This window comes from Sebastes fasciatus, chromosome 24, assembly GCF_043250625.1.
Source record: "Sebastes fasciatus isolate fSebFas1 chromosome 24, fSebFas1.pri, whole genome shotgun sequence".
Taxonomy (NCBI): Eukaryota; Metazoa; Chordata; class Actinopteri; order Perciformes; family Sebastidae; genus Sebastes; species Sebastes fasciatus.
Window position 1 is genome coordinate 15,753,513 of NC_133818.1, and position 20,568 is coordinate 15,774,080.

Sequence of the window (20,568 nt, forward strand, 5' to 3'; positions counted from 1 at the left end):
CAGGAGGGCTTGTAAAGGCCTTCAACAAGGGGGGTGGACTGAAAAACACCTCTGTCTCTACTCTGTCTTCTGGAAATTACATTCATATACTACTCTTTTTCGCATTGACGTCTTGGAGGAAACAAGTCTTTTCCAGTGTTTAACCAAGACCCCCATGTTTCCTGTACAGACTTAATAGAAGTTTAAAAATAGAGATGAAAGTAGAGACAGCTCTCATTACATCGGTAAAGACCGGGAGAAGGTTCCGTCTCACCCCGGGCGAGGAAAACCACATTGCTCTTTATGTCTGTGTATTTGCATAGCACCACTATTCTACCATGTAAATATTTAACCCAACAGCACAGAGATCTGCATAGTCTCACACACTCACACTGACAAAACCTCTTTATTCTTCCTCCCACGCCGTCTACCTGAGTTGGTTACTCATTCAACAGAGGTTTTACACTCTTTTCTTCCCAATAAAGTTAGTGTTCCTGTATTCCAAAATGTTTCCACGCGTCTAGCATCACAGAGGTTGCAGACATTAATAAAACACAGAACGTCCAGACAGTGAATATGCAGTCTTATTGAGTATTGCCAGATATTATTATTTATTTAACAGTTTGTGTTCCTTTGATGGAGTGATTGATTGTGTGCTAGTCCATGTGATGTTGCTCGGTCCTTCAATTGATTGGTCTACCTGGATTTGGTCCAATTGCAGCGATACATCTTGACAACTTCAGGTCAGCTTACCATGGATTTGGCATGAAGGATGATTCGTAATGTATTTTGGTCTGATGGTGGTGCATGATGAAAGATCAGGACTATCATCACCAGAAAAATAAAATTAAAATAAATAAATAACTTGATAAATAAATAAATATGTCATTAAATGTAGCAAAATAATATAAAAAAATAAATGTAGCCTTTAATTAATTGATAAAAAGTGACATTAATTGATATTTTAATTTGCCTTTTTATTTATTTATCTTTGTATTAATGCCCTTACTTATTTACTCTTCTGTCTAATCTTGCCTTTAATTTATTTACGTATTTATTTGATTAATTTTTACACTTATTATTATTTATTAATTTATTTTTGCATTTATTTTTGCATTTATTTTTAAATGCATGTATTTATTGATGTATTTTTGCTTTTATTTATTCATGCACGATTTCACCTTTTGCATTTATAAATAAAAGATAAAATTAAACAGATAAATATTAATTAATACAAAGATAAATAAATAAAACAGAAAATATCAATTGATGTCACATTTTATCAATTAATTAATGACAACATGTATTTTTTTATTTCTATTTTTGCTACATTTAATGACATATTCATTTATTTATGTATGTATCCTGTGTGAAACTAAAAGTAACGTTGACTTATTTTGTCACGTGGCTCGTTGGCATCGTCAGTCCCGTGAGTCGCTAATCAGCGAAGTTAACGTCAACCACGACTATTTCCTAACCCTACTTAAGTACATGCGTTGCCTAAACCTAACTTCCTGTGAAGTTTATTTTGAAAGGACACTATGCATGTCGTTGCTGGTCCCAGCCCTGATTTGCTTCATTTCTGTCTTTAAAAGGAGTCCTGCTCTCTTCAATAGGAAGTCTCTATTTGTGGAAACGAGAGACAGGAAGAAGTTTTCCCGCCTCCAGATGCAGATAGAAATATCTCTGTGTTTATGTCTCAGTTCAGCCAGACAAAGAGCGTTAAGCTGCGTTCACATGCAAATACACACTCAGGTGGATTTTTATTACGGAGTACTCTCATCCCATCTCTTCCTCACTCTCCCCTGTTATGGTCGGGGATTATCATTGGAGAAGGCAGCTGTTACATAACAGCATCACACACACACACACACACAGTGAGGAAAACACGTAGTCATAATATAGTTGTTTAGAGTCAAAGGGGAGAGGATAGAGATAGAGAGGGACGGATCAGAGGGAACATAAGTCTCTAAGCTAAGCATTCATTCTACACTATAAACACGACCATACAAACACATTATAGCTCGAATTATACCAGTTTTTGAGGAGCTGTTGACTCTAAATTACCCGTATGAATGTGAGTGTGAATGGTTGTCTGTCTCTACGATACCTGGGATTATCTCAAGCAAGTTAGCAGCGGGATGACAACTTTCACAAACTCGTTCTGAAGATTCTCGTGCTTGAAACTAAGACACACCAGTGTGTGACTTTGTGGGAATGATACCGCTTTACCACGTACTCCAAACAATGGATAAGAGAATGCATGTCTAACTAACACCAAGAAGAACAACTGTTTGGCAAAAAAATCTGCGAGTCCTAAGTGGAACTCTCTCGGTGCAAACTAAGAATAAATCATTTCCCTGGGAAATGGGAAGACGAGTGATAGCCAGAGAGCCCGGCGCCCTGAGATTTGTGACGCCATTGGCTGGCCTGTGCTTAGTAGGACACAGCTGTGGACAGCTGCGAATTTAAGAGTTAGCAACAAACCTTCCCCAACAACAACAACAAGTTGAGGACAGATTTGCACCAGGACTGGTGCAGGACCCTAAGATGACCTGGATATCCTCTTAACGCCACGTCTACGTGGACACCACACGTATGCCTGCAGACATTGTTTTAGGGAAATGGAATTTGTCTCGACGAGTCCGGAGTAAAATTGTCACCTCTCTTCCTGCGTCACCCTTCTGCTGGAAGGTCAAGAGACAAGAAGAATCAAAATAACTACAAGTCATAACACAGCAGAGACTTTAAAACATAAGGATTGCTACAAACAAGCTAAAACAATAGCTGTCTGTATATAGTCTAACTGTTTAGCTCAGTTTAACACGTATCTTAAACTTCTTGTAAACTCATCAGCTGGCTGTGACACCTCTCTTTACCGACAGTACCTGTAGGAAGTGAATGGGAAATGGACTCGCACTTATAAAGAACCAAACCGATAAAGAGTATCGAAAAGAGTAGCAGTATATTGGCTAACTTGGCTAAACTGCGAGGGAGTTCTGTGGTCTATTTGAAACGTGCGTGTCAAAGGGCCCACACACAATCAAGATCATACACCGGATATGATTATTAGCGACGGTGTTGCAGCAATGTTGTCAGGGACATTTTACTGAGACTCGGCCAACCACGCAGGCTCTTATTAGCCTCTGACCTCCAGATATGTGAATGTAAATGGGTTCTATAGGTACCCACGAGTCTCCCCTTTACAGACATGCCCACTTTATGATAATCACATGCAGTTTGGGGCATATTTTTTATGCAAAATGCAGTACCTGTGAGGGTTTCTGGACAATATCTGTCATTGTTTTGCGTTGTTAATTGATGTCCAATAATAAATATATACATATATTTACATAAGGCAGTATATTTGCCCACTCCTATGTTGATGAGAGTATTAAATACTTGACAAATCTCCCTTTAAGATACATTTTGAACAGATAGAACTATAGACAACCATGTGATGAATCATAATTAAATGTTTTGCATATCCCCTCAACCTTTAGATGTCAGTTAGAAAGTGCTCGTGTGTTTAAGTCAGTGGTGGTGGTGATTCTCTGAGATGGGACTTCCTGTTCGACTACCATGGTTTCAGTAGCAGATGTCTCATCTGACATCTCGTGTTGCATCTTTTCTGTTCTTATACACTGGGGGAATCGGTTATAAAACTGGTCACACCACATCTCGTGTCTTCTGGTCTCATCCGAGTTGGGTTAGTCTGTGGTGGTGTGGCCTTCAACAGTGTGTTGACTCAGTCATTTTGTTTTCTGGTAAGCTCAACGGTAAATGTAGAAACAAAGACGGAACAGATCTGTTCATTTTTCCACCTATCATAACCAGCGTCATGTTTACTGTAAACTGTGCTAAACTGTGTCCGCTCCAGGAAGCACGGCAGCTATTTGACACCTTGTTGACTAATAAATAAAGGACACGGCTACCACGGTGAAAAGAGTTAATGATTTCACAGTTCTGCATGGTGCAGTTTCAGGCTCGATGTTTAATATGCAAAAACTTCCCATAGTAGACAGGATGAGTCATCCTGACTAAATATATACTCAGTTTACACTCATGTCAACCTAGCTCACACTAATACAGTATAATACAACATTCAGTGCAATAGATCCTGCCTCATGCAGTTGTCTGATGGGGCAAGTGAAAAATAGATGTGATCGTTATTAGGGATGCCCCGATATTCAGTAAAAATATGCAATCGGGATATTGGCATAAATGCTTTTGTTTGAGTGCCCAGAATACGCTCCGCTGCTCTGAGAGTGCGGTGCTCTGAATAACTGAATGGTAATGTTACGTTCCAACAGCGCTCCAAATTTCGATCTTTTCCTAAACCTCACCAAGTAGGTTTGTTTCCTAAACCTGTCAGAAAAGGACATTCTGTCAGAAATCCCTGAAAGCAAACTTCTCCCATGTCACTAAGTCACCTAACAGCTGATGTTAACAGATGTTCCATTCCATACATTATGGTGCATTCAATCTCTGCTCAGTGAAAATGAGCATTAGGGGAAAAGGTAAATTATCACGCTATCATGCTGCGTTCAAATGTAATCTTGTAAAACGTAGTTTTTGGAGCGAAATGTGAATAAATCCAGTTGTTTGAAGGAGATGTTTTCACAGCAATATCAAATAGATGATAGGGAGGGAATTATGGCCTGTTTAACTTATGATAATACATAAAACTAATAACCAGAGTTGGGGATTGTTGAAACAAGAGGAAAGACTAACCACCAGCCAGTTGCTGAAAATGAAAGGCTTCATGGAGGTTGTAATGTCTAGAGTGTTTGTTTCTGTAAGGATGTTTGTTCATACCTTAGCCATCCAGCATGACAGATGTGCCCATGTATACTAGGCACAGTGAAACTCATTCAGGCCTGCGCTAAAACCTCAGTGATGCAGTGACTGCTTTCGGGTTGCGCAACACTTCTAATATGAGAGGAGCTTCCTTTCTTTAGACTCTCTGTGTCCGTTCCCTAAAGCAAACCATTAAGGTCGGCGCACAGCAGGCAAAGTTCACTGCTGTTGTATTCTATACAAAGGCACTACACAAATGTACTTCATTTCCATGCCAGACCTTCACCTATTATTGTATTATTGTCTCTGAATCCATGCAAATCAATGGCTGGAGGTGCTCTATAGTTAAATCTGTGGCTTTGGGCTGATGTGACGCTACAGACTTCAGGTTGGTGTCGTTGGACAAAGGCCTTTCTCAATTTACCTTTAGCTCATTCTTCTGCTAACGACGGCAGAAATAGATACTCTCAGACTCAGCAAAATGTGGTCACCAAATACCTCAGAGCTCAAAACGACAGATTCATACTTCAAAAAAAAAAAAAATTCCCATCAAGCCTGGGGGCATCGGAGCGTGACTGGCTGAACCCGTTGGACTTATGGGCCTTTTTGTCCCAAAAGTCACAGAAGCTAAGAGACCCAGGAGCTAAATGAGGAACTAAAAGTTAGTTTTTTTGTATTTGCATTGCTACTGTTTGTCAAGAACCACAAAGAAGAGTTGAGATAAGTGATGGAGAGGAGATCAGCTGAGGTGAAAAGCAAGATTAAAAGCACCGGAAAGGCAAGACGTCAAAAGTAATTATGATCTGCTGAGTAATAGTCTTTAGTGTATAACTATGAAGGACGAAACCTGACAAAATAGAAAATAAATGAATAAATAAATAAATAAATAAATAAATGAATAAATGAATAAATAAATAAATAAATATGCCATTAAATGAACCAAAAATAATATCAAAAAAGAAATGTAGGCATTAATTAATTGATAAAAGGTGGCATAAATTGATATTTGTTTTAATTTGCTTCTTTATTTATTCATCTTTGAATTATTTCCTCTACTCTTCTATTAAATTTCCCCTTTTTATTTATGTATTTATTTATTTTTGTGATTATTTTTGATTTATTTTTACATTTATTTATTCATTATTAAATTGTATGTATGTATTTATGTATTTATTTGTCAAAAATAAATAAATACATAAATCTAAAGGTTGATACAAATAATAGATAAATATAAGGGGAAATTAAATAGAAGAGTACTCGGTAAACTTGGATATTACATTTAACGTCGTGCTCCAATTTCTGTGTCCATAAGGACACAAGACGCAGTAATGCACCACTCATGCAGTCATGATACTAACATCGTAAAAGAATCAATCATACTGTGAACGTTGAGGGAACCAGTGAGTTTCTACTGGTTGATACCAGTTTGACTGACTTAAGGGACTTTGAACAAAGCAGCACTGCATCAGGGATCCATTGATATTTATTACTTGGGAGGAAGGACTTGTCGTATCAGTAAAGTTTGTGGAACAATTCTCTCTGTTTATGTTATTTATGGAACACATTTAATAAACAGAAAAGCCTATTTGTCCCTTCAGCATCTCTAAAGGAAGATTGGAGAGAAGAAGAGCTGGACTACCACCATCATGTGATATCTGACCTTTACCCTCCAGCTTGGTGTCAGAGCAGACACACTGCTATGTTCTTTACCCAAGTATATCATTTTTAGTACCTTCCATATTGCACTGCACTCCCGAGACATGATGGATTACTTCTTCCAACGCCATTTCTGCCGTCGCCAAAAAAAAAGACCGAAGCATCCGGCTGCGGTGCGTCAGCCCGGTCCCGCTCTTCAGACCAGTAAAGCCAGGAGGCGCTCTAGTGCTGGTCTGCCCTCTGCAGCGTTAGTGCAGTCCAGACGCTCCTCTATTGGTTTACCTCCAGTTTGTACTGACCAGCGCAGGCGCCCCAGTGTTGGCTTACTGGTGGCCAGCGGACAGAGGCGGCAGTCCATTATAGAGGGAGGATTAACAAGTGAAGAATCTAGAAGAGGAGCTGACGCGTTCATCAAGAGAGGAAGAAGGGGATTTAAGTATAAACCTCAGCATGCTCGCGGCGGTTCTGGCACAGCCCCCTACGTGCATCGTGGGATGGCGATGCGAAATCGGCGTCCTCCTAAAGTAACATCTATAGAATCCCACTTACTAGGATCCTCCATGTTACTCGCGAGTGTAGTCCAGATGGGCGTGAAGGAGAAGAAAGAGGAGGAGCTAGACGCCTCGCCATGTTCCTGTTCGGAGTCCGACGGAGAGGAAGGGAGCGATGAAGACGTGGAGAACAGAACTGGAGGAATAACAGCTCAGGTGCACTTAACCCAGGCAGTCAATATGGAAAACGTTACACCCCGCTCTTTACTCCGCCCTCCTCGCTGTCTGAGGCGAAACTCCTCCCACCTCCTCCCAGCGGACACTGTGTTTGGGAACAGCGAAGCAGGTTATGGAGTTCATGGTCGATATAATCCACGAAGGTCAAGTCAAGCTCACAGGACTTTGACGAAACAGATCCAGACTTCCACGACCAGCCCCAGTCTGGGTCAGCTGGGCTCAGCAGGTCTGAGCTCCGAGCGTGGGGCTCCCGCTCAAACAGATGTGGCCTCCTCGGAGTCTACGCTCCATAAAAGCTGCTCTTCACCACTGGGGGGACCGGAGGGAACCATATACTATGATCCTTATCTGGAAACATGGGAGAACTTCCTGTCGTATGTAACACACACACACACACACACACACACACACACACACACACACACACACACACACACACACACACACACACATACACATACACACACATACATGCAGAATAACTACAAGGCATTTCTCACCAGTGTGATGCGAAAATGTGGTGCGCACTTAACACAACATTCCTTCAATCCCTGCAATTCAGAGGTTTTTGCAGGCTTTGTGCTTTTTGCTGTCATTGTGCTTTTTCAAAGATTCAAGCTTAAACTGTGTTGAGCCACTGACAAGTTTAGAGTTGCCTGCAACGGATGGACCACATTGCCTACATTAATCACACAGCATAGTGTTCCTTTCACACCGTAACCACGGGTACTGTGTTAGCCATTGTGGCTGAAAGTGGTACTTCTTTTCCTTCCCCTGTCTGTCGGCCAGTCTCTCCGTGCCTGTTGCACATTCATCATCGTTGGTGTCTGAGTCGGCACCTCTGTTAGACTCTCCCTCACCACCAGCTTCCTCTTTTCTCTCCTCATTTGGTTTTTTAAAATAATCAGCTATAGACCGCTTCATTTTGGGGAACTGCGAAGTTTTTGGCGCCCTGCAGTGTGTGATGCGCGTGCGAAGAGGAGAGTGCAGCAGGGGAGAGAAAGGCTGCGCCAGTGAGGAACAAAAAGGACGGCTTTCATCTGCAATATCCAACGCTCTTACCGTGTTACCAAAATAGTAATGATCATGCACTCGCACGAATGCGACTAGGTACAAATTTAACTCGCACACTCCCGAAAAAAGGTTGCATATGCAAACATTTTGGTCGCAGTCTAGAGCCCTGCGTTACCATCTTCATCATACCCCAGCTGCTGGGCGATTTCAAGCCATATATTGTCCTTTATTTGGTTGTTGAGGCACAGTAGTAGTGTTTGTCGTTCATTATTGGGTGTTGAGAAGGGGACGGCCCGTTGTAATTCACAAACAAATTCTTCATTCTAAGCTTACAGTCATTTACTGCCTACTTCTACGGGTCATTTACCAGTTTTTCTGCATAACTTGTGAAGGAATGTTCCTGCAACACAGACAGTACAGCACCTTTAGTAATGATGTCTAGCTAGATATAGGAGAGCTGTTGATTTAACAGTCTGTCCTAATCTGAAGTCGGGCTGGAATTCTGATCAGCCACTCCTTTTTACCCGTTGGTGCCAAAGTTTCATACTGACCGTAAGTCACAGGATGACAGTTACATTCCACTGAAACATGGAGATCTTTAGTCCCTTGTGGATGATTTTGTATCAAAAAGTATCTTGAAAACCATTCACTTTGTTGGGGATATTCATAGTCCACAATATATTTATGGTGACCCTCTGACCTTTCCCTTAGTGTCGAATATCATGCAGAACTGTCACGGATACCACACACGATATCTGATAATCTGAGAGGCAGATGCGTAGCCTTGAAGCTTCTTTTCCCTTTTCCTTCTTCTCTCTTCCTTACGAGCTCTTATAAAGTGTTTGTCAAAGCCTGCCGTTTTAGTTGAGTCATTGGAAACTGGTTTATCCGGTGCTCACATTTAGCTGCTGATTAAAATATGTGAAACTATAAAAAAAACATCTTCACTTCCTGTGTGACAGCTGTAGTTTGAACATTGACACCAAATAGCAGCACATAGACGGTAGTCTGATGGTAAATGTTGAACTTCACCATACAGTTAGAATGAAATGTCTTCATGTTTCTCTAGTAGGTGTGAATGGGAATAGTTGTTTGTCTCAATGTGTGTCAGCACTGTGATAGACTGCTGACCTGTCCAGGTGAACCCTCCCTCTGACTCACTGCGAGGTTTTGAGGTCTACAATGAAATGGTTACTATGGGGACTAACATCATCACACATGGATAGAGTTGGACTCATTGGAGCCATCAGAGGGCTGTATGGTGGTGCAGTGGTTAGCACTGCCGCCTCACAGTACGAGGGTCGCAGGTTCAAACCTGGCTTTGGACTGGGGTTCTTTGGTTTCCTCCCACAGTCCAAATATTTTCTTGCCTCTCTGAGTTTCATTGTCAAGACAACTTTCTGTCTCTTTGTGTTTCCAGGAAAGCCATAGCCAAGTCCGGCCTGCACGATCTGCCCTGTCAGCCCAGTACGTCATTCCTGCACCGGACCGACCCAGAAGCAAATATCCGCAGCACTTTGGACTGGACTGTGAGTCTGAGAAAACACACACACAACGTTATCTGAGCTTTACCTTTACCTCATGTCTACAAGCAGCCCGGTCGCACAGACGTTCCTGAGCGTGTCTATGTACACTAAATCAAATAGATCAAATCTCGTGACTATTTCACCGTGAGACTGTGTTGCTTACAAGAGCGGCTCAGCGGCTCTGATATCACACAGGATAACACTCCCTCGTGTTGCTATCATGCCAAAATGTCATCTCTGATATTTCTGTTTAGCCCGTTGAGACTACCGTGACTCATCAGAAGCTTTGTGAGAAAGCTGATTGAAAATCTAAGAAGAGAATAATGTACCAGGAGACTGGCACAGCGTTGTATAAAGGATTACATGCCTTTCATCAATCACCGTCGCTCATCAGTGTCACTTCTAAATGCCAAAGTGACCTATCAGGTCTTCTTTTTTTGGTGCCAGTGAAACAAGTTCTCAGTGTGTGTCCTCCCCTGAGACCCTTCTGTGTCTTTGTCTCCGCAGGACTCGGCTCTGTATGGAGATCATATCTGGTTTGAGACTAACGTGTCTGGAGACTACTGTTATGTGGGAGAACAACACTGTATTGCCAGAGCACTGGTGAGTATCTCACTCCTCCCTCTATTCTCTGTCCCTCTTTGTGTTCTCAACTCTATTTTCTACATTCATGTATCAGTGTTAGGGTTCAGCGTTGTTATGTTTCCCTTCAGTTTATCAGACCCAATGTTTATACGTCTAAATCTGCTAAATGTTCACTGCCAACATTTTTCAGTCAGATAGTCCATCAGTATTTCATAGGCCTCATTTTGCCTATGGGAAAGGCTCAGCTGGTATCTGAGTATATTGTATATGAGGGGGAGATGGTAACCCCTGTAGCTGTTCAGAGATGCTCTCTGGTGTCAGATGTGACCTTGCTCTATCTCCGTCCGTCCACTGACTCCTGGCCCACGACCTTTGACCTCTTCCCAGTGTATGCTGTGACTGGTGTTCACAGAGAGTCGATGTTGTTTGTTCCAGTGTTCATTCAGTCTCTCGTCCGAGGTCCTCTCTGTTTCACTCATTTTCTTCATTTTCTTTGTCTTTATTTTAGGGCTGTCAAAGTTAACACGCTTTAACGCATTAACACAATCGATCTTTTGGAGGTTTTAGCGGGCTCAGTTTTAAAGCTAGAGTGAAAATTTCTAGTTTCATGATACCAGTATCTTCACTCTAGCTTTAAAACTGAGCCCAGTACAACTTAAAAGTTGCATTAATGCGTTAAAGAAGTGAGTGGCGTTAAAACAAATTTACATCAAAGTGTTATTATTGCGTTAACACTGACAGCCCTATAATATAGTGAATGATTTTTAATGAAAGTAGGTCCTTCTGTGTGAGACCTGAGACTCCTATGTTGGATAATCCACTCTGATCTTTATAAAATATATCACCGTATGCACAGTGACGCTCCGCTGACTCATTCCTGCGTCATTCAGTGTCATCAAACACGGTCATAATGTTGCTCACGTCAACTCATATCAGAGTCAAACATATGGCCGGCCTGTCACATCACACGTACACAAAGTCATCATATGTCACACACTGTCATGTCTCATCATTTCTATGGATCTGTCCTTTCTGTAGTGGAGGACTGACCCCCAGTGGTCAGAGATAGCATTACTGCTTCATATTTTGTTCCTGTGATTTTACGTCTGTTTTTTTTTTCTGTATTTCAGAACTGATCATGTTCTCCCTCTCTTTCTTTCTTTCTCTTTCTAGCAAAAGTCTGTCAGTCGAAGGAAGTGTGCTGCCTGTAAGATCGTCGCCCACACCATCTGTATAGAACAACTGGAGAAGGTAATTCCTCAAAGTTAAAGGGTCTTTTATTTGTCATTTGTCAATTCCAGCAAAAGCAGTTATTGGTCTCAGGCTCCTTCAACAATCCTCATAAAACATGTAAATATAAAAAAGGGGAAATCAGAAGCAAGAATAAAGAAGGATTTTAAACTTCCAGGATGAGTTTAAGATCAAAGAGACGTGAAAAAGGAGGATTACTTTAAACCCTCTAGTCATGATGGGAATCTGAAATGGGATATTCTTTATTTATTTCGTTGAAGCACAGGACAGCACATTTGACCGAGCGGGCAGCGTGTTCTTTAACTGTTCCTCCTGTCTAACCTGCAGTTCCCCAGCTCTACAGCCATTCTGTTGGACGCCACCCTGCCCCTCAATGACCCCGACTTTAGAGTGAGATACACAAAACTCCTCCTTGTCTCTGCTCTCTCCTCGTCTGTGACCCGCAATCTGGTGGTCTGGTCAGGGTGGCCCTGTTTTTTTTTCTTTTCTGTTCACACTTCATTACGGAGAATCATGGTGCCTCATCACTTTCACTGCTACAGAGAGCCACACGCCTGTGAACCTCTTTGACCTAACCGCTTCTTTCTCCTAAAACATGTTTTTACCTGCCGACCTGATCGTTGGAAATCCTTCCAATCAAGACTCTACAGCTGTCTGATCTGGAGCTCGGTGCTTTATAACCTCTCACGGCACCCAGGGTGGGGGGGTTTGAAGCCCAGTCATCATCTATATATTTACACCTCTCTTCCTCTTTCCTCTGCTCTCCTTCAGATTAATTTCAGGTGTAAACCGTCTTTCAGAGAATCCGGCTCTAGGAACATCCGAGAGGTGAGTTCTACAAGTTTATTTTGACAGATTGTGGAAGGTGTGGTTCTCCTAGATAGACAAATCAAGAATAGCTCCACGACTACCAGGTCTATATGCATGATCTTGGTCTCTATGGATCGGTAAGACCTCAGAGAATTCATCCCCAGTGACAGTAACATTGTGACTGTTACTATGCCTGAGTAAACTGTGATGAACCAAAGGAAAACATTTTTATCCTCTCCTAAAATGTTTTCTAGATCAGACAGTGGATAACACCATTATAGCAATGATGCCACAACAGAGATGCCACTGAATTCATTCAGCAACTCCTTGACTACAACTGTGCCAAAGCAGATATAAACAACACAAAGATTTTCTACCTCTTGAAAGGGAATCTGGCTCTAAAATACGACTGATATCCACCACAGGAGGCTATGTGCACACAGTGGAGCCTTTGGCCATGACATTTACCCTGTGCATCATCACATTCTACCATTGTGCACAGTAGAATATCAATAAAAAAACAACTAAATTGTATAATTTTGACTCCAAATGGAGTAGTTTTATTATAATAATGAAATATGATCAAGTAGATAATAACAAATAAGATCAATAATAATGTAAATAAGATAACAAAATAATCCAAAGTCAAGTATGTACATGTACGTTCTTGTAACTAAAATGTTGAGATCGTTGCCAAACAAACATTGTTTGGACAAAATCCACTTGGAGTGTTGTTTTAGTCGCGTTAAGGCCTCGTCTTTTAGAAACTATTCAGAAGAAAAGACCACCACGGCATTTCAGGAAGTTTTTAAAGGCAGTGTTTTAACACACAGCTCAGTACCGGGTACGTCAGGTATTTAATTTGGGTTTGTAAAATGAGGATTTGTGTCGTTTGTGTGTGTTTGTGTGTGTTCAGCCCATCGTGGTGCGTCATCACTGGGTGCATCGGAGACGGCAAGAAGGCAAATGTAAACAGTGTCTGAAGGTGAGTGGTCATTCAGGTTTTCCTTGAATTTAAACTATTGGTTTAATTTCATTTTTTAGTCACAGTGAGGCACAAACTAAGTTTTCTTCCTGTTTTTTTTCTGTGCAGGGCTTCCAGCAGAAGTTTGCTTTCCACAGTAAAGAGATTGTGGCCATCAGCTGCTCCTGGTGCAAACAGGCTGTGAGTATTTCAACTGAACTACCACAAACATCTTTTTCTTTAGATTACATTCTTTCTGTTCTACAGACCTCGATGAATAAATGTTTGATCTTTCTGTATGTCCCTCTTTAGTACCACAACAAGGTGTCATGCTTCATGCTGCAGCAAATTGAGGAGGCTTGTCCAATAGGAGCTCACGCTGCCCTTATAGTCCCGCCCACATGGATAATTCGAGTCCGACGCAATCAGGTAACACTGCTGTCTTTTTTTATTTTTTATATAATTACATAAACAGTAGAATCATCTCCTTTTCCCTCCTTCTGTCCCCTCACGCATATACAACATCACCTGCCTCACCTTGAGCTGTGTGTCATCTGAAAACAGACAAAAGCAAACATCCCCCAGGGCTACAACCCGGTCTGACAGCGCTGTATCCATATCTCCTAGCCTCGGGGTGTAGGCATCAGTGGTGGACTCAGTGTCCTCAAATGTGCTGGAAAGAGGCTTCAGTGTCTCATTTCTAGCTGTTTTAAGCGTTGAAATTAGAGTACTGGTCAGGTCGGTGATTAATACTGAGCGGAGTGTGTCCAGGTCCAGCAGTAGAGCGACACCATGACAGTCCGGTAACGTGCTTGTTGCTTCGCCTTCATTATGAGAACCAGCTGCATCACATCTTCAGCGTTCTCATCCCAACTCGTCACATACTGGCGCTTTGTCTCCTGGATGAAAGCAGATGTAAGACGCAGATGGGTTTACATTGTAGTTAATGATGCGTCTCATACCGATGCTATAAAGGGTGCCTTGTGCGTCGGTATCTAACGCCGACGGCGTTGAAAAAGCGTCTGTATTTCACGATCCTGGGAATGAGAACGGTTTGTCCTCTCTACTCTCCGTGAAATCAACCTGCAGTGATCTCCAGCTGCCGTCTCCGTTTGTGTCTCTAACAGTCATCTATGAAGTCGAGTAAGAAGAAGAAGAGGACATCATTCAAGAGGAAAAGCAGCAAGAAAGGAGCAGAGGTCAGTCCTGCACTACATCCTACACAACAAGACATGTTTTAAATTCTCCTTATAGTGGGTTTGGTTCTTTGTGAAACTCTTAAGGATAAAACCTTATTTCATGGTATTTTTTATGATTTGTGGTAAATTTGTGCTCATTTTTGTCAAAGAACACCTTCAGATAACTACTGAAAGGCGAATATGGATTCAGTGTTTAGATAGACAGGTTAGACAGCCTCTGCTATCGAGGATCTGAGCAGATCATCTTCTCCTCTGACAGGATGGACGACAGTGGAAGCCGTTTTTAATCCGACCCATCCCTTCGCCTCTGATGAAACCGCTGCTGGTGTTTGTCAACCCCAAGAGTGGAGGAAACCAGGTACTCGTGAGCAACCCAGCCAGTGGGTAAACTACTGTAGTCATTCAGCAGATGGTTCAGTGAACCAGTCAATGTGTCATCCAGTTCAGTCAAGCTATTAGCTAAGCAGTTATGGTGTCACTGAACCAGCCCGCAAGTCTGGAAGCCTGTTAGTCAGTCAGTGACTCTAAATCAGAGAGGTCACATGACTGTACTCTGGTCAGACTCAAGACAAACGATTTCAGACTCAGCTTGTCAAATCAAAAAGCAGTTGAAACGGAATGTATACTTTGACAACAGTGACTTCATTTAGACGTGGGCCTTTTTATTTTATCCTTCATTTTAGCAAGCAGGACCCACTGAAACCGAAATCTCCCATTCCAAGGAGCGCCCTGCAGCATTACCAATATAACATTTAAACAATACAAACATCAAAACAGTTAAAAACATTTTTCTTCTCCAATATTTCAACCATTCTTTCCATATAAGGATTGCTGAAACACTGAAAGCAGCTCTACGCCATTCAGATACCAGTGTTACCAGAGAGGCAAAAAGACCAAACTCTACTGCTGTTTTGACAATCGTCGCTAGATGGTGCTGCGGTATAAAGAGATGTCTGTAAATCAGAGGACATAAATCAACTTCCCAGTAGGAACACTTAAAAATCCCTCATTTAAATCCTGATGTCCTAAAAGTTGTAAAATGAACTAACAGCTGAATCCAGAGTTATTATCCTCGGCATAATGAGCGTGCATCAGACCCACGGGACTGCACCGCCCTGCACACTCATATGACTTATCGGGTTCTGCCAGCTTCCTGCTAGCTGTATGCGGTTGTAATAATGGATATATTGGCTGTAATGCATCACTTTTATTATCTTCTAATACACTAATTTAATGTAGAACACACAACCACTTGATTAGGACTTAAAAGCCAACGTTTAGGACTTGGACCTTGATCCGCCTCTCAACTTGACAGGACTTGAGTCTTACATATCAATGTGTCAGTGCCTGCTGTTGTACTGTAAGTAGACTCTTTAGTTACTCTCTAGTATTGGTTTCTCTGTCTGACAGGGCAACAAGATCCTGCAGTCCTTCATGTGGTACCTGAACCCCAGACAGGTATTTGACCTGAGCAATGGAGGACCAAAGGAGGGGTAGGTCTCTCTCTCTCTCACACACACACACACACACACACTAACATCAGTGAACATCTGCTGGTGATGTCACATTGGTTTGGCTGAACTGACCATTAACCAGTGTCAACCTTTTAGCCTGGAGCTGTATCGTAAAGTCCATAACCTGAGGATCCTGGCTTGTGGAGGAGACGGCACTGTGAGTGGTAACACACACACACACACACACACACACACACACACACACACACACACACACACACACACACACACACACACACAATGTATTTGTACAGTATAACACTTAATATTCACCTTTGTATTTTTACACTGCACAGGTCCGGGGACCTCCAGGAGGTCCCCAGCAAATGGGGAATCCTTTATTTTCACTATAATTCCATCCATAAGTAGCACGATATCTGAATGTATGTCTATTTTGGTCATGGGTATCATAAACTTTCTGTAATAAAACATCTAAAAGCAAAACTCCAATCAAACCAAATCAGATGGGGGACCCTGGGACAGAATCTTATCAAATGGGGGCCCACGGTCTAAATTGTGCCAGTTTAGGGGTCCTTGATATGAAAAAGTTTGGGAACCACTGGAGTAAACCAAGAAATACAATGAAACATTGATAAAAACTTTAAAAACATAACTAAAACAATAAGAAAGAACCAATAAACCATGGATGCACTGAAAAAACATGAATACTTGGAAGGTCTCTTAAAGGCCGCTATTCGGTCTTTCAGAGGTTGTAGCAGGCTCAGTTTTATAAATAGAGTGAAGGTATTTATTAATTATTGATAAATTAATCTCCAGGTTCCCAGCTTTCAGATGTTGTACACCACTTCTATGTGACATCTACTGTTGACGTGCTATCTCCCCATAAAGACCCTTTTGTCTCTAACTACATGTTTGTGGAACCAGGTGGGCTGGATCCTGTCTTGTCTTGATGAACTGGCATTAAATCCTCAACCTCCTGTTGCCGTGTTACCACTTGGGACAGGAAATGACCTCGCCAGGACCCTCAACTGGGGAGGGGTGGGTACAAACACACACAACTAAACTATATGAGTAAAGTCCAATTACTGCTGGCTCTAATTCAACATTCAGTGAGCCCTCATATGCTGTATTGACGCTTCTGCATTTGTTTATTGAGCTATTTTATCTGTTTCAGCACTTTTTTTTCTGCAGTGATTTCGTGACTTCAAAGTCAAAATGCTGTTTTTATATTCATACACATATATTTATGCATATATGTTTTATGTAACATTCCAGGGCTATACAGATGAACCTCTGTCTAAGATCCTGTCCCATGTCGAGGACGGAGCTGTTGTCCAGCTGGACAGATGGAATCTACAGGTTGAACCAAACCCCATTGCAGGGGCTGAACCGGACGAACAGCAAGCTGATAAGGTCAGTGCACATACTAGGGATGTTGATAATTATCCGTTTAACCGACATTCAAATTTTTTACTGATTAATGCTATCGGTTAAACGGTTAAAAGAAATATTAGAAATGAAATAAAAAGCTGTTTTTTAGCAAAGAGTTTCCTCTTCAGAGCTATTCACAAAGCTGCTGAGAGTAACTTTTACTGAGAGAACTTCTAAGCTGAAAGAAGGGTTGGGGTTGATTCTATGGAGGACGGAACCTGCCAAAATAAAAAATAAATGAATAAATAAATGACTCAAAAAATAAATATGTAATTAAATGTAGCAAAAATAATATTAAAAATAAATGCAGCCATTAATTAATTAATTGATAAAATGTAACATAAATTGATATTTCTCTTTTAATTTGCTTCTTTATTTATTTATCTTTATATTCATTCCGTTATTTATTTTCTCATCAGTTTAATTTTCCATTTTATTTATTTATTCATTAATTTTGATTAATTTTAAAATTATTTATTCATCTTTGCATTTATTTTGTATTTATTCATTTATTTTTGCATTTATTTATATTTATTTATTTATTTTTGCATGTATTTTTAATTTATTTTATATTTATTTTTAAATGAATGTATTTATTTCTGTATTCTTTTATTTATACATTTCTTTACACATTTCTTTTAATATTTATTTATGCATTTCTGACTTATTTTGCAAATGAGAGGGAGTGTCAAAACAAAAGCAAAAATAAATGAATAAATTAAAAATAAATGCAAAAATGAATTAAAGAAAATTTAAACATTAATAAAAATAAATGAATAAAAGGGAAAATTAAACTTAAGAGTAAATAAATAAAGAAGCAAATTAAAACAGAAATATCAGTTTATGTCACATTTTATCAATTCATTAATGGCTACAATTATTTTTTATATTATTTTGCTACATTTAATGACATATTTATTTATTTATCGAATAATTAGTTCATTTATTTCTTAAATAATTTTTGTTAATTTACTCCCTCGCGTTCTCTACAGTAGTTTGTTGAGAGGTGACCGGTCTGTGTCAGTGAATGCACAGGAGTTTGAAAAGGGTTTGTGTTTTGATATTTGTGTGTTCTCTCTCAGCTTCCTCTAGATGTTTTCAACAATTACTTCAGTCTTGGATTTGATGCCCATGTGACTCTTGAGTTCCACGAGTCCAGAGGTACAATCTCTCCGCTCTGTCCATTTCATTTCTACATATACTGTATATGAAATCTTGATGGATTTCCTGTCTGTCTGTCACTGTTTCAGAGGCCAACCCAGAGAAGTTTAACAGTCGTTTTAGGAATAAGATGTTCTATGCTGGGGTGAGTGCATCTCCATGTTAAACATCACTGTGTGAATGTTTTTGAATGCTAACTCTGTCACAGACAGGAGGCAGTGGAAGATAGCTCCATCCTACTGTAGGTGTCATGGTGCACTCGTCTGAGACAATCCTGCTTACCTGTGTGTCTGTCTGTCTGTGTGTCTGTCTGTGTGTGTCTCTCATACAGACAGCATTCTCAGATTTCCTGATGGGAAGCTCCAAAGACCTGTCGAAGCATATCAAAGTGGTGGTGAGTAGCTGTCCATCAAGCAGTCCATCATTTGTATAAAAACACACTCACTCCATCTCTGTCTCTCTCTCTGTCCGTCTGTCTCTGTCTCTCTCTCTCTCTCTCTCTCTCTCTCTCGGTCTGTCTGTCTTGGCCTCCGTCTCTCTCTCACTCTTATCTGTCTCTCTGTCAATTTCAATTTTTCATTTTACATTTTTCTTTATTGGTCTGATTAATCAATAAATCTGAGTTGCCAAAGCAACGGCCGGCTCTAGTCCTTTTGGTGCCCTAGACGAAATTCTTTGTATTAATTCTTTTATTTAATTACTCTTCGGTTTACTTTTCCCTTCTATTTATTTCTGTATTTATTTTTATTAATGTTTTAATGTATTTATTTTTTATGTATTTATGTATTTTTTGCATTTATTTGCATTTATTTATTTATTTTTTAATGTATTTTTTCTTTTATTTATTTTACATTTATTTTTAAATGTATGTGTTTATTTCTGTATTCTTTTCTTTATACGTTCTTCTTTGGATTTGGAGCCCCTGAATTTTTATTTTCATAAATAACTGTATTTATTATAATATAAATAAACAATTGGTCCCTGATATTGTTGAGTTGCAGGGCTGAAAAGTGTATTTCTTACACCCACGGGCATTTTAAAATATTTTATTTTAAGAAAGAAGGTGCCGCCCTATGCGACCACCTATATGCCCTGTGACTTCCTGCAGTCCTGACACTGCTACCTAAGAAAGGGATCTGAATGATTTGAGGAACAATTGCACTGCTTCGTGTGCATTTTAAGACTGGCAAATTGGCTCGGAGACAATACTACTGTGTGACCAGGTTTACTCTTCATGTTTTAATAAAGGAGGTTAAAAGTCAAGTCTCTCTCTCTCTCCAGTGTGACGGGACAGATATAACATCGAAGGTTCAGGACATGAAGCTGCAGTGTCTGGTCTTCCTCAACATCCCCAGGTGATACTACTACCACTACTATAGTTACTGATACTACCTTTTACCATGTCTACCACTAATACACCATTGTACTTGTACTGCAACTTTGTTATCCTGTATTACACAACACTCACCCTTCATCGTAGCTGTGATAGATATCCAGATATTCTGGAGTAGGGCTGCACGATTTAGAAAATAAATCAAATTACTTTGACTGATATTGCAATTGCAATTTGATTTGCGATATTAGAGGGTACTTCAGCCCAGTCGCACAGCAGTTTATGAAGTAGTCACGAAATTGAATGTATTGATTTGCGTAAATAGACAGAAATTTCATGTGTGTGTGTGTGTGTTGTGCTCTTCAGATACTGTGCAGGCACCACACCGTGGGGGAACCCCAGTGATCATCACGACTTTGAACCTCAACGCCATGATGACGGATACATCGAGGTCATTGGATTCACTATGACTTCACTGGTATGTAGCTCACTGTATCCCGGTAGTCATGGTAACCATGGAAAGTAAGACCAGCTGCCAGCCGAGAGTGTCTTAATTAAAATAAATATAAAATAAATATAATAATATCATCAGTTATGATGATTAGTATAATTATTATTTGTGATAATATGTACACTAATTAACATAGTCAGTCGCC

At 40.4% G+C, this 20,568-nt stretch overlaps 2 protein-coding genes across 16 annotated transcripts in view; both read left to right on the plus strand.

The window, feature by feature from the left end:
• hsf2bp (heat shock transcription factor 2 binding protein) overlaps positions 1 to 9,708 on the plus strand; it is a 47,068-nt gene extending 37,360 nt beyond the window's left edge. For all 4 annotated transcript variants that reach the window (XM_074627029.1, XM_074627028.1, XM_074627026.1 and 1 more), the window contains exon 12: positions 9,598 to 9,708. The gene's annotated coding sequence lies outside the window, so the exon portion shown is untranslated. The remainder of the gene's footprint in view (positions 1 to 9,597) is intronic.
• Positions 1 to 20,568, plus strand: part of dgkza (diacylglycerol kinase, zeta a) — a 78,910-nt gene that overhangs the window by 6,271 nt on the left and 52,071 nt on the right. For 4 of the 12 annotated variants that reach the window (XM_074626950.1, XM_074626954.1, XM_074626952.1 and 1 more), the window contains exons 2-21: positions 6,378 to 7,537; positions 9,598 to 9,706; positions 10,211 to 10,306; positions 11,462 to 11,539; positions 11,867 to 11,929; positions 12,311 to 12,367; positions 13,266 to 13,334; positions 13,443 to 13,514; positions 13,626 to 13,742; positions 14,441 to 14,512; positions 14,772 to 14,870; positions 15,923 to 16,005; positions 16,123 to 16,183; positions 16,912 to 17,025; positions 17,263 to 17,400; positions 18,501 to 18,579; positions 18,669 to 18,724; positions 18,911 to 18,973; positions 19,861 to 19,934; positions 20,279 to 20,390. In XM_074626950.1, coding sequence (XP_074483051.1) covers positions 6,540 to 7,537; positions 9,598 to 9,706; positions 10,211 to 10,306; positions 11,462 to 11,539; positions 11,867 to 11,929; positions 12,311 to 12,367; positions 13,266 to 13,334; positions 13,443 to 13,514; positions 13,626 to 13,742; positions 14,441 to 14,512; positions 14,772 to 14,870; positions 15,923 to 16,005; positions 16,123 to 16,183; positions 16,912 to 17,025; positions 17,263 to 17,400; positions 18,501 to 18,579; positions 18,669 to 18,724; positions 18,911 to 18,973; positions 19,861 to 19,934; positions 20,279 to 20,390 — 2,610 coding nt within the window. In that variant the 5' untranslated portion in view covers positions 6,378 to 6,539. The remainder of the gene's footprint in view (positions 1 to 6,377; positions 7,538 to 9,597; positions 9,707 to 10,210; positions 10,307 to 11,461; positions 11,540 to 11,866; positions 11,930 to 12,310; positions 12,368 to 13,265; positions 13,335 to 13,442; positions 13,515 to 13,625; positions 13,743 to 14,440; positions 14,513 to 14,771; positions 14,871 to 15,922; positions 16,006 to 16,122; positions 16,184 to 16,911; positions 17,026 to 17,262; positions 17,401 to 18,500; positions 18,580 to 18,668; positions 18,725 to 18,910; positions 18,974 to 19,860; positions 19,935 to 20,278; positions 20,391 to 20,568) is intronic. The other 8 variants (XM_074626958.1, XM_074626960.1, XM_074626961.1 and 5 more) reach the window with 3 other exon arrangements.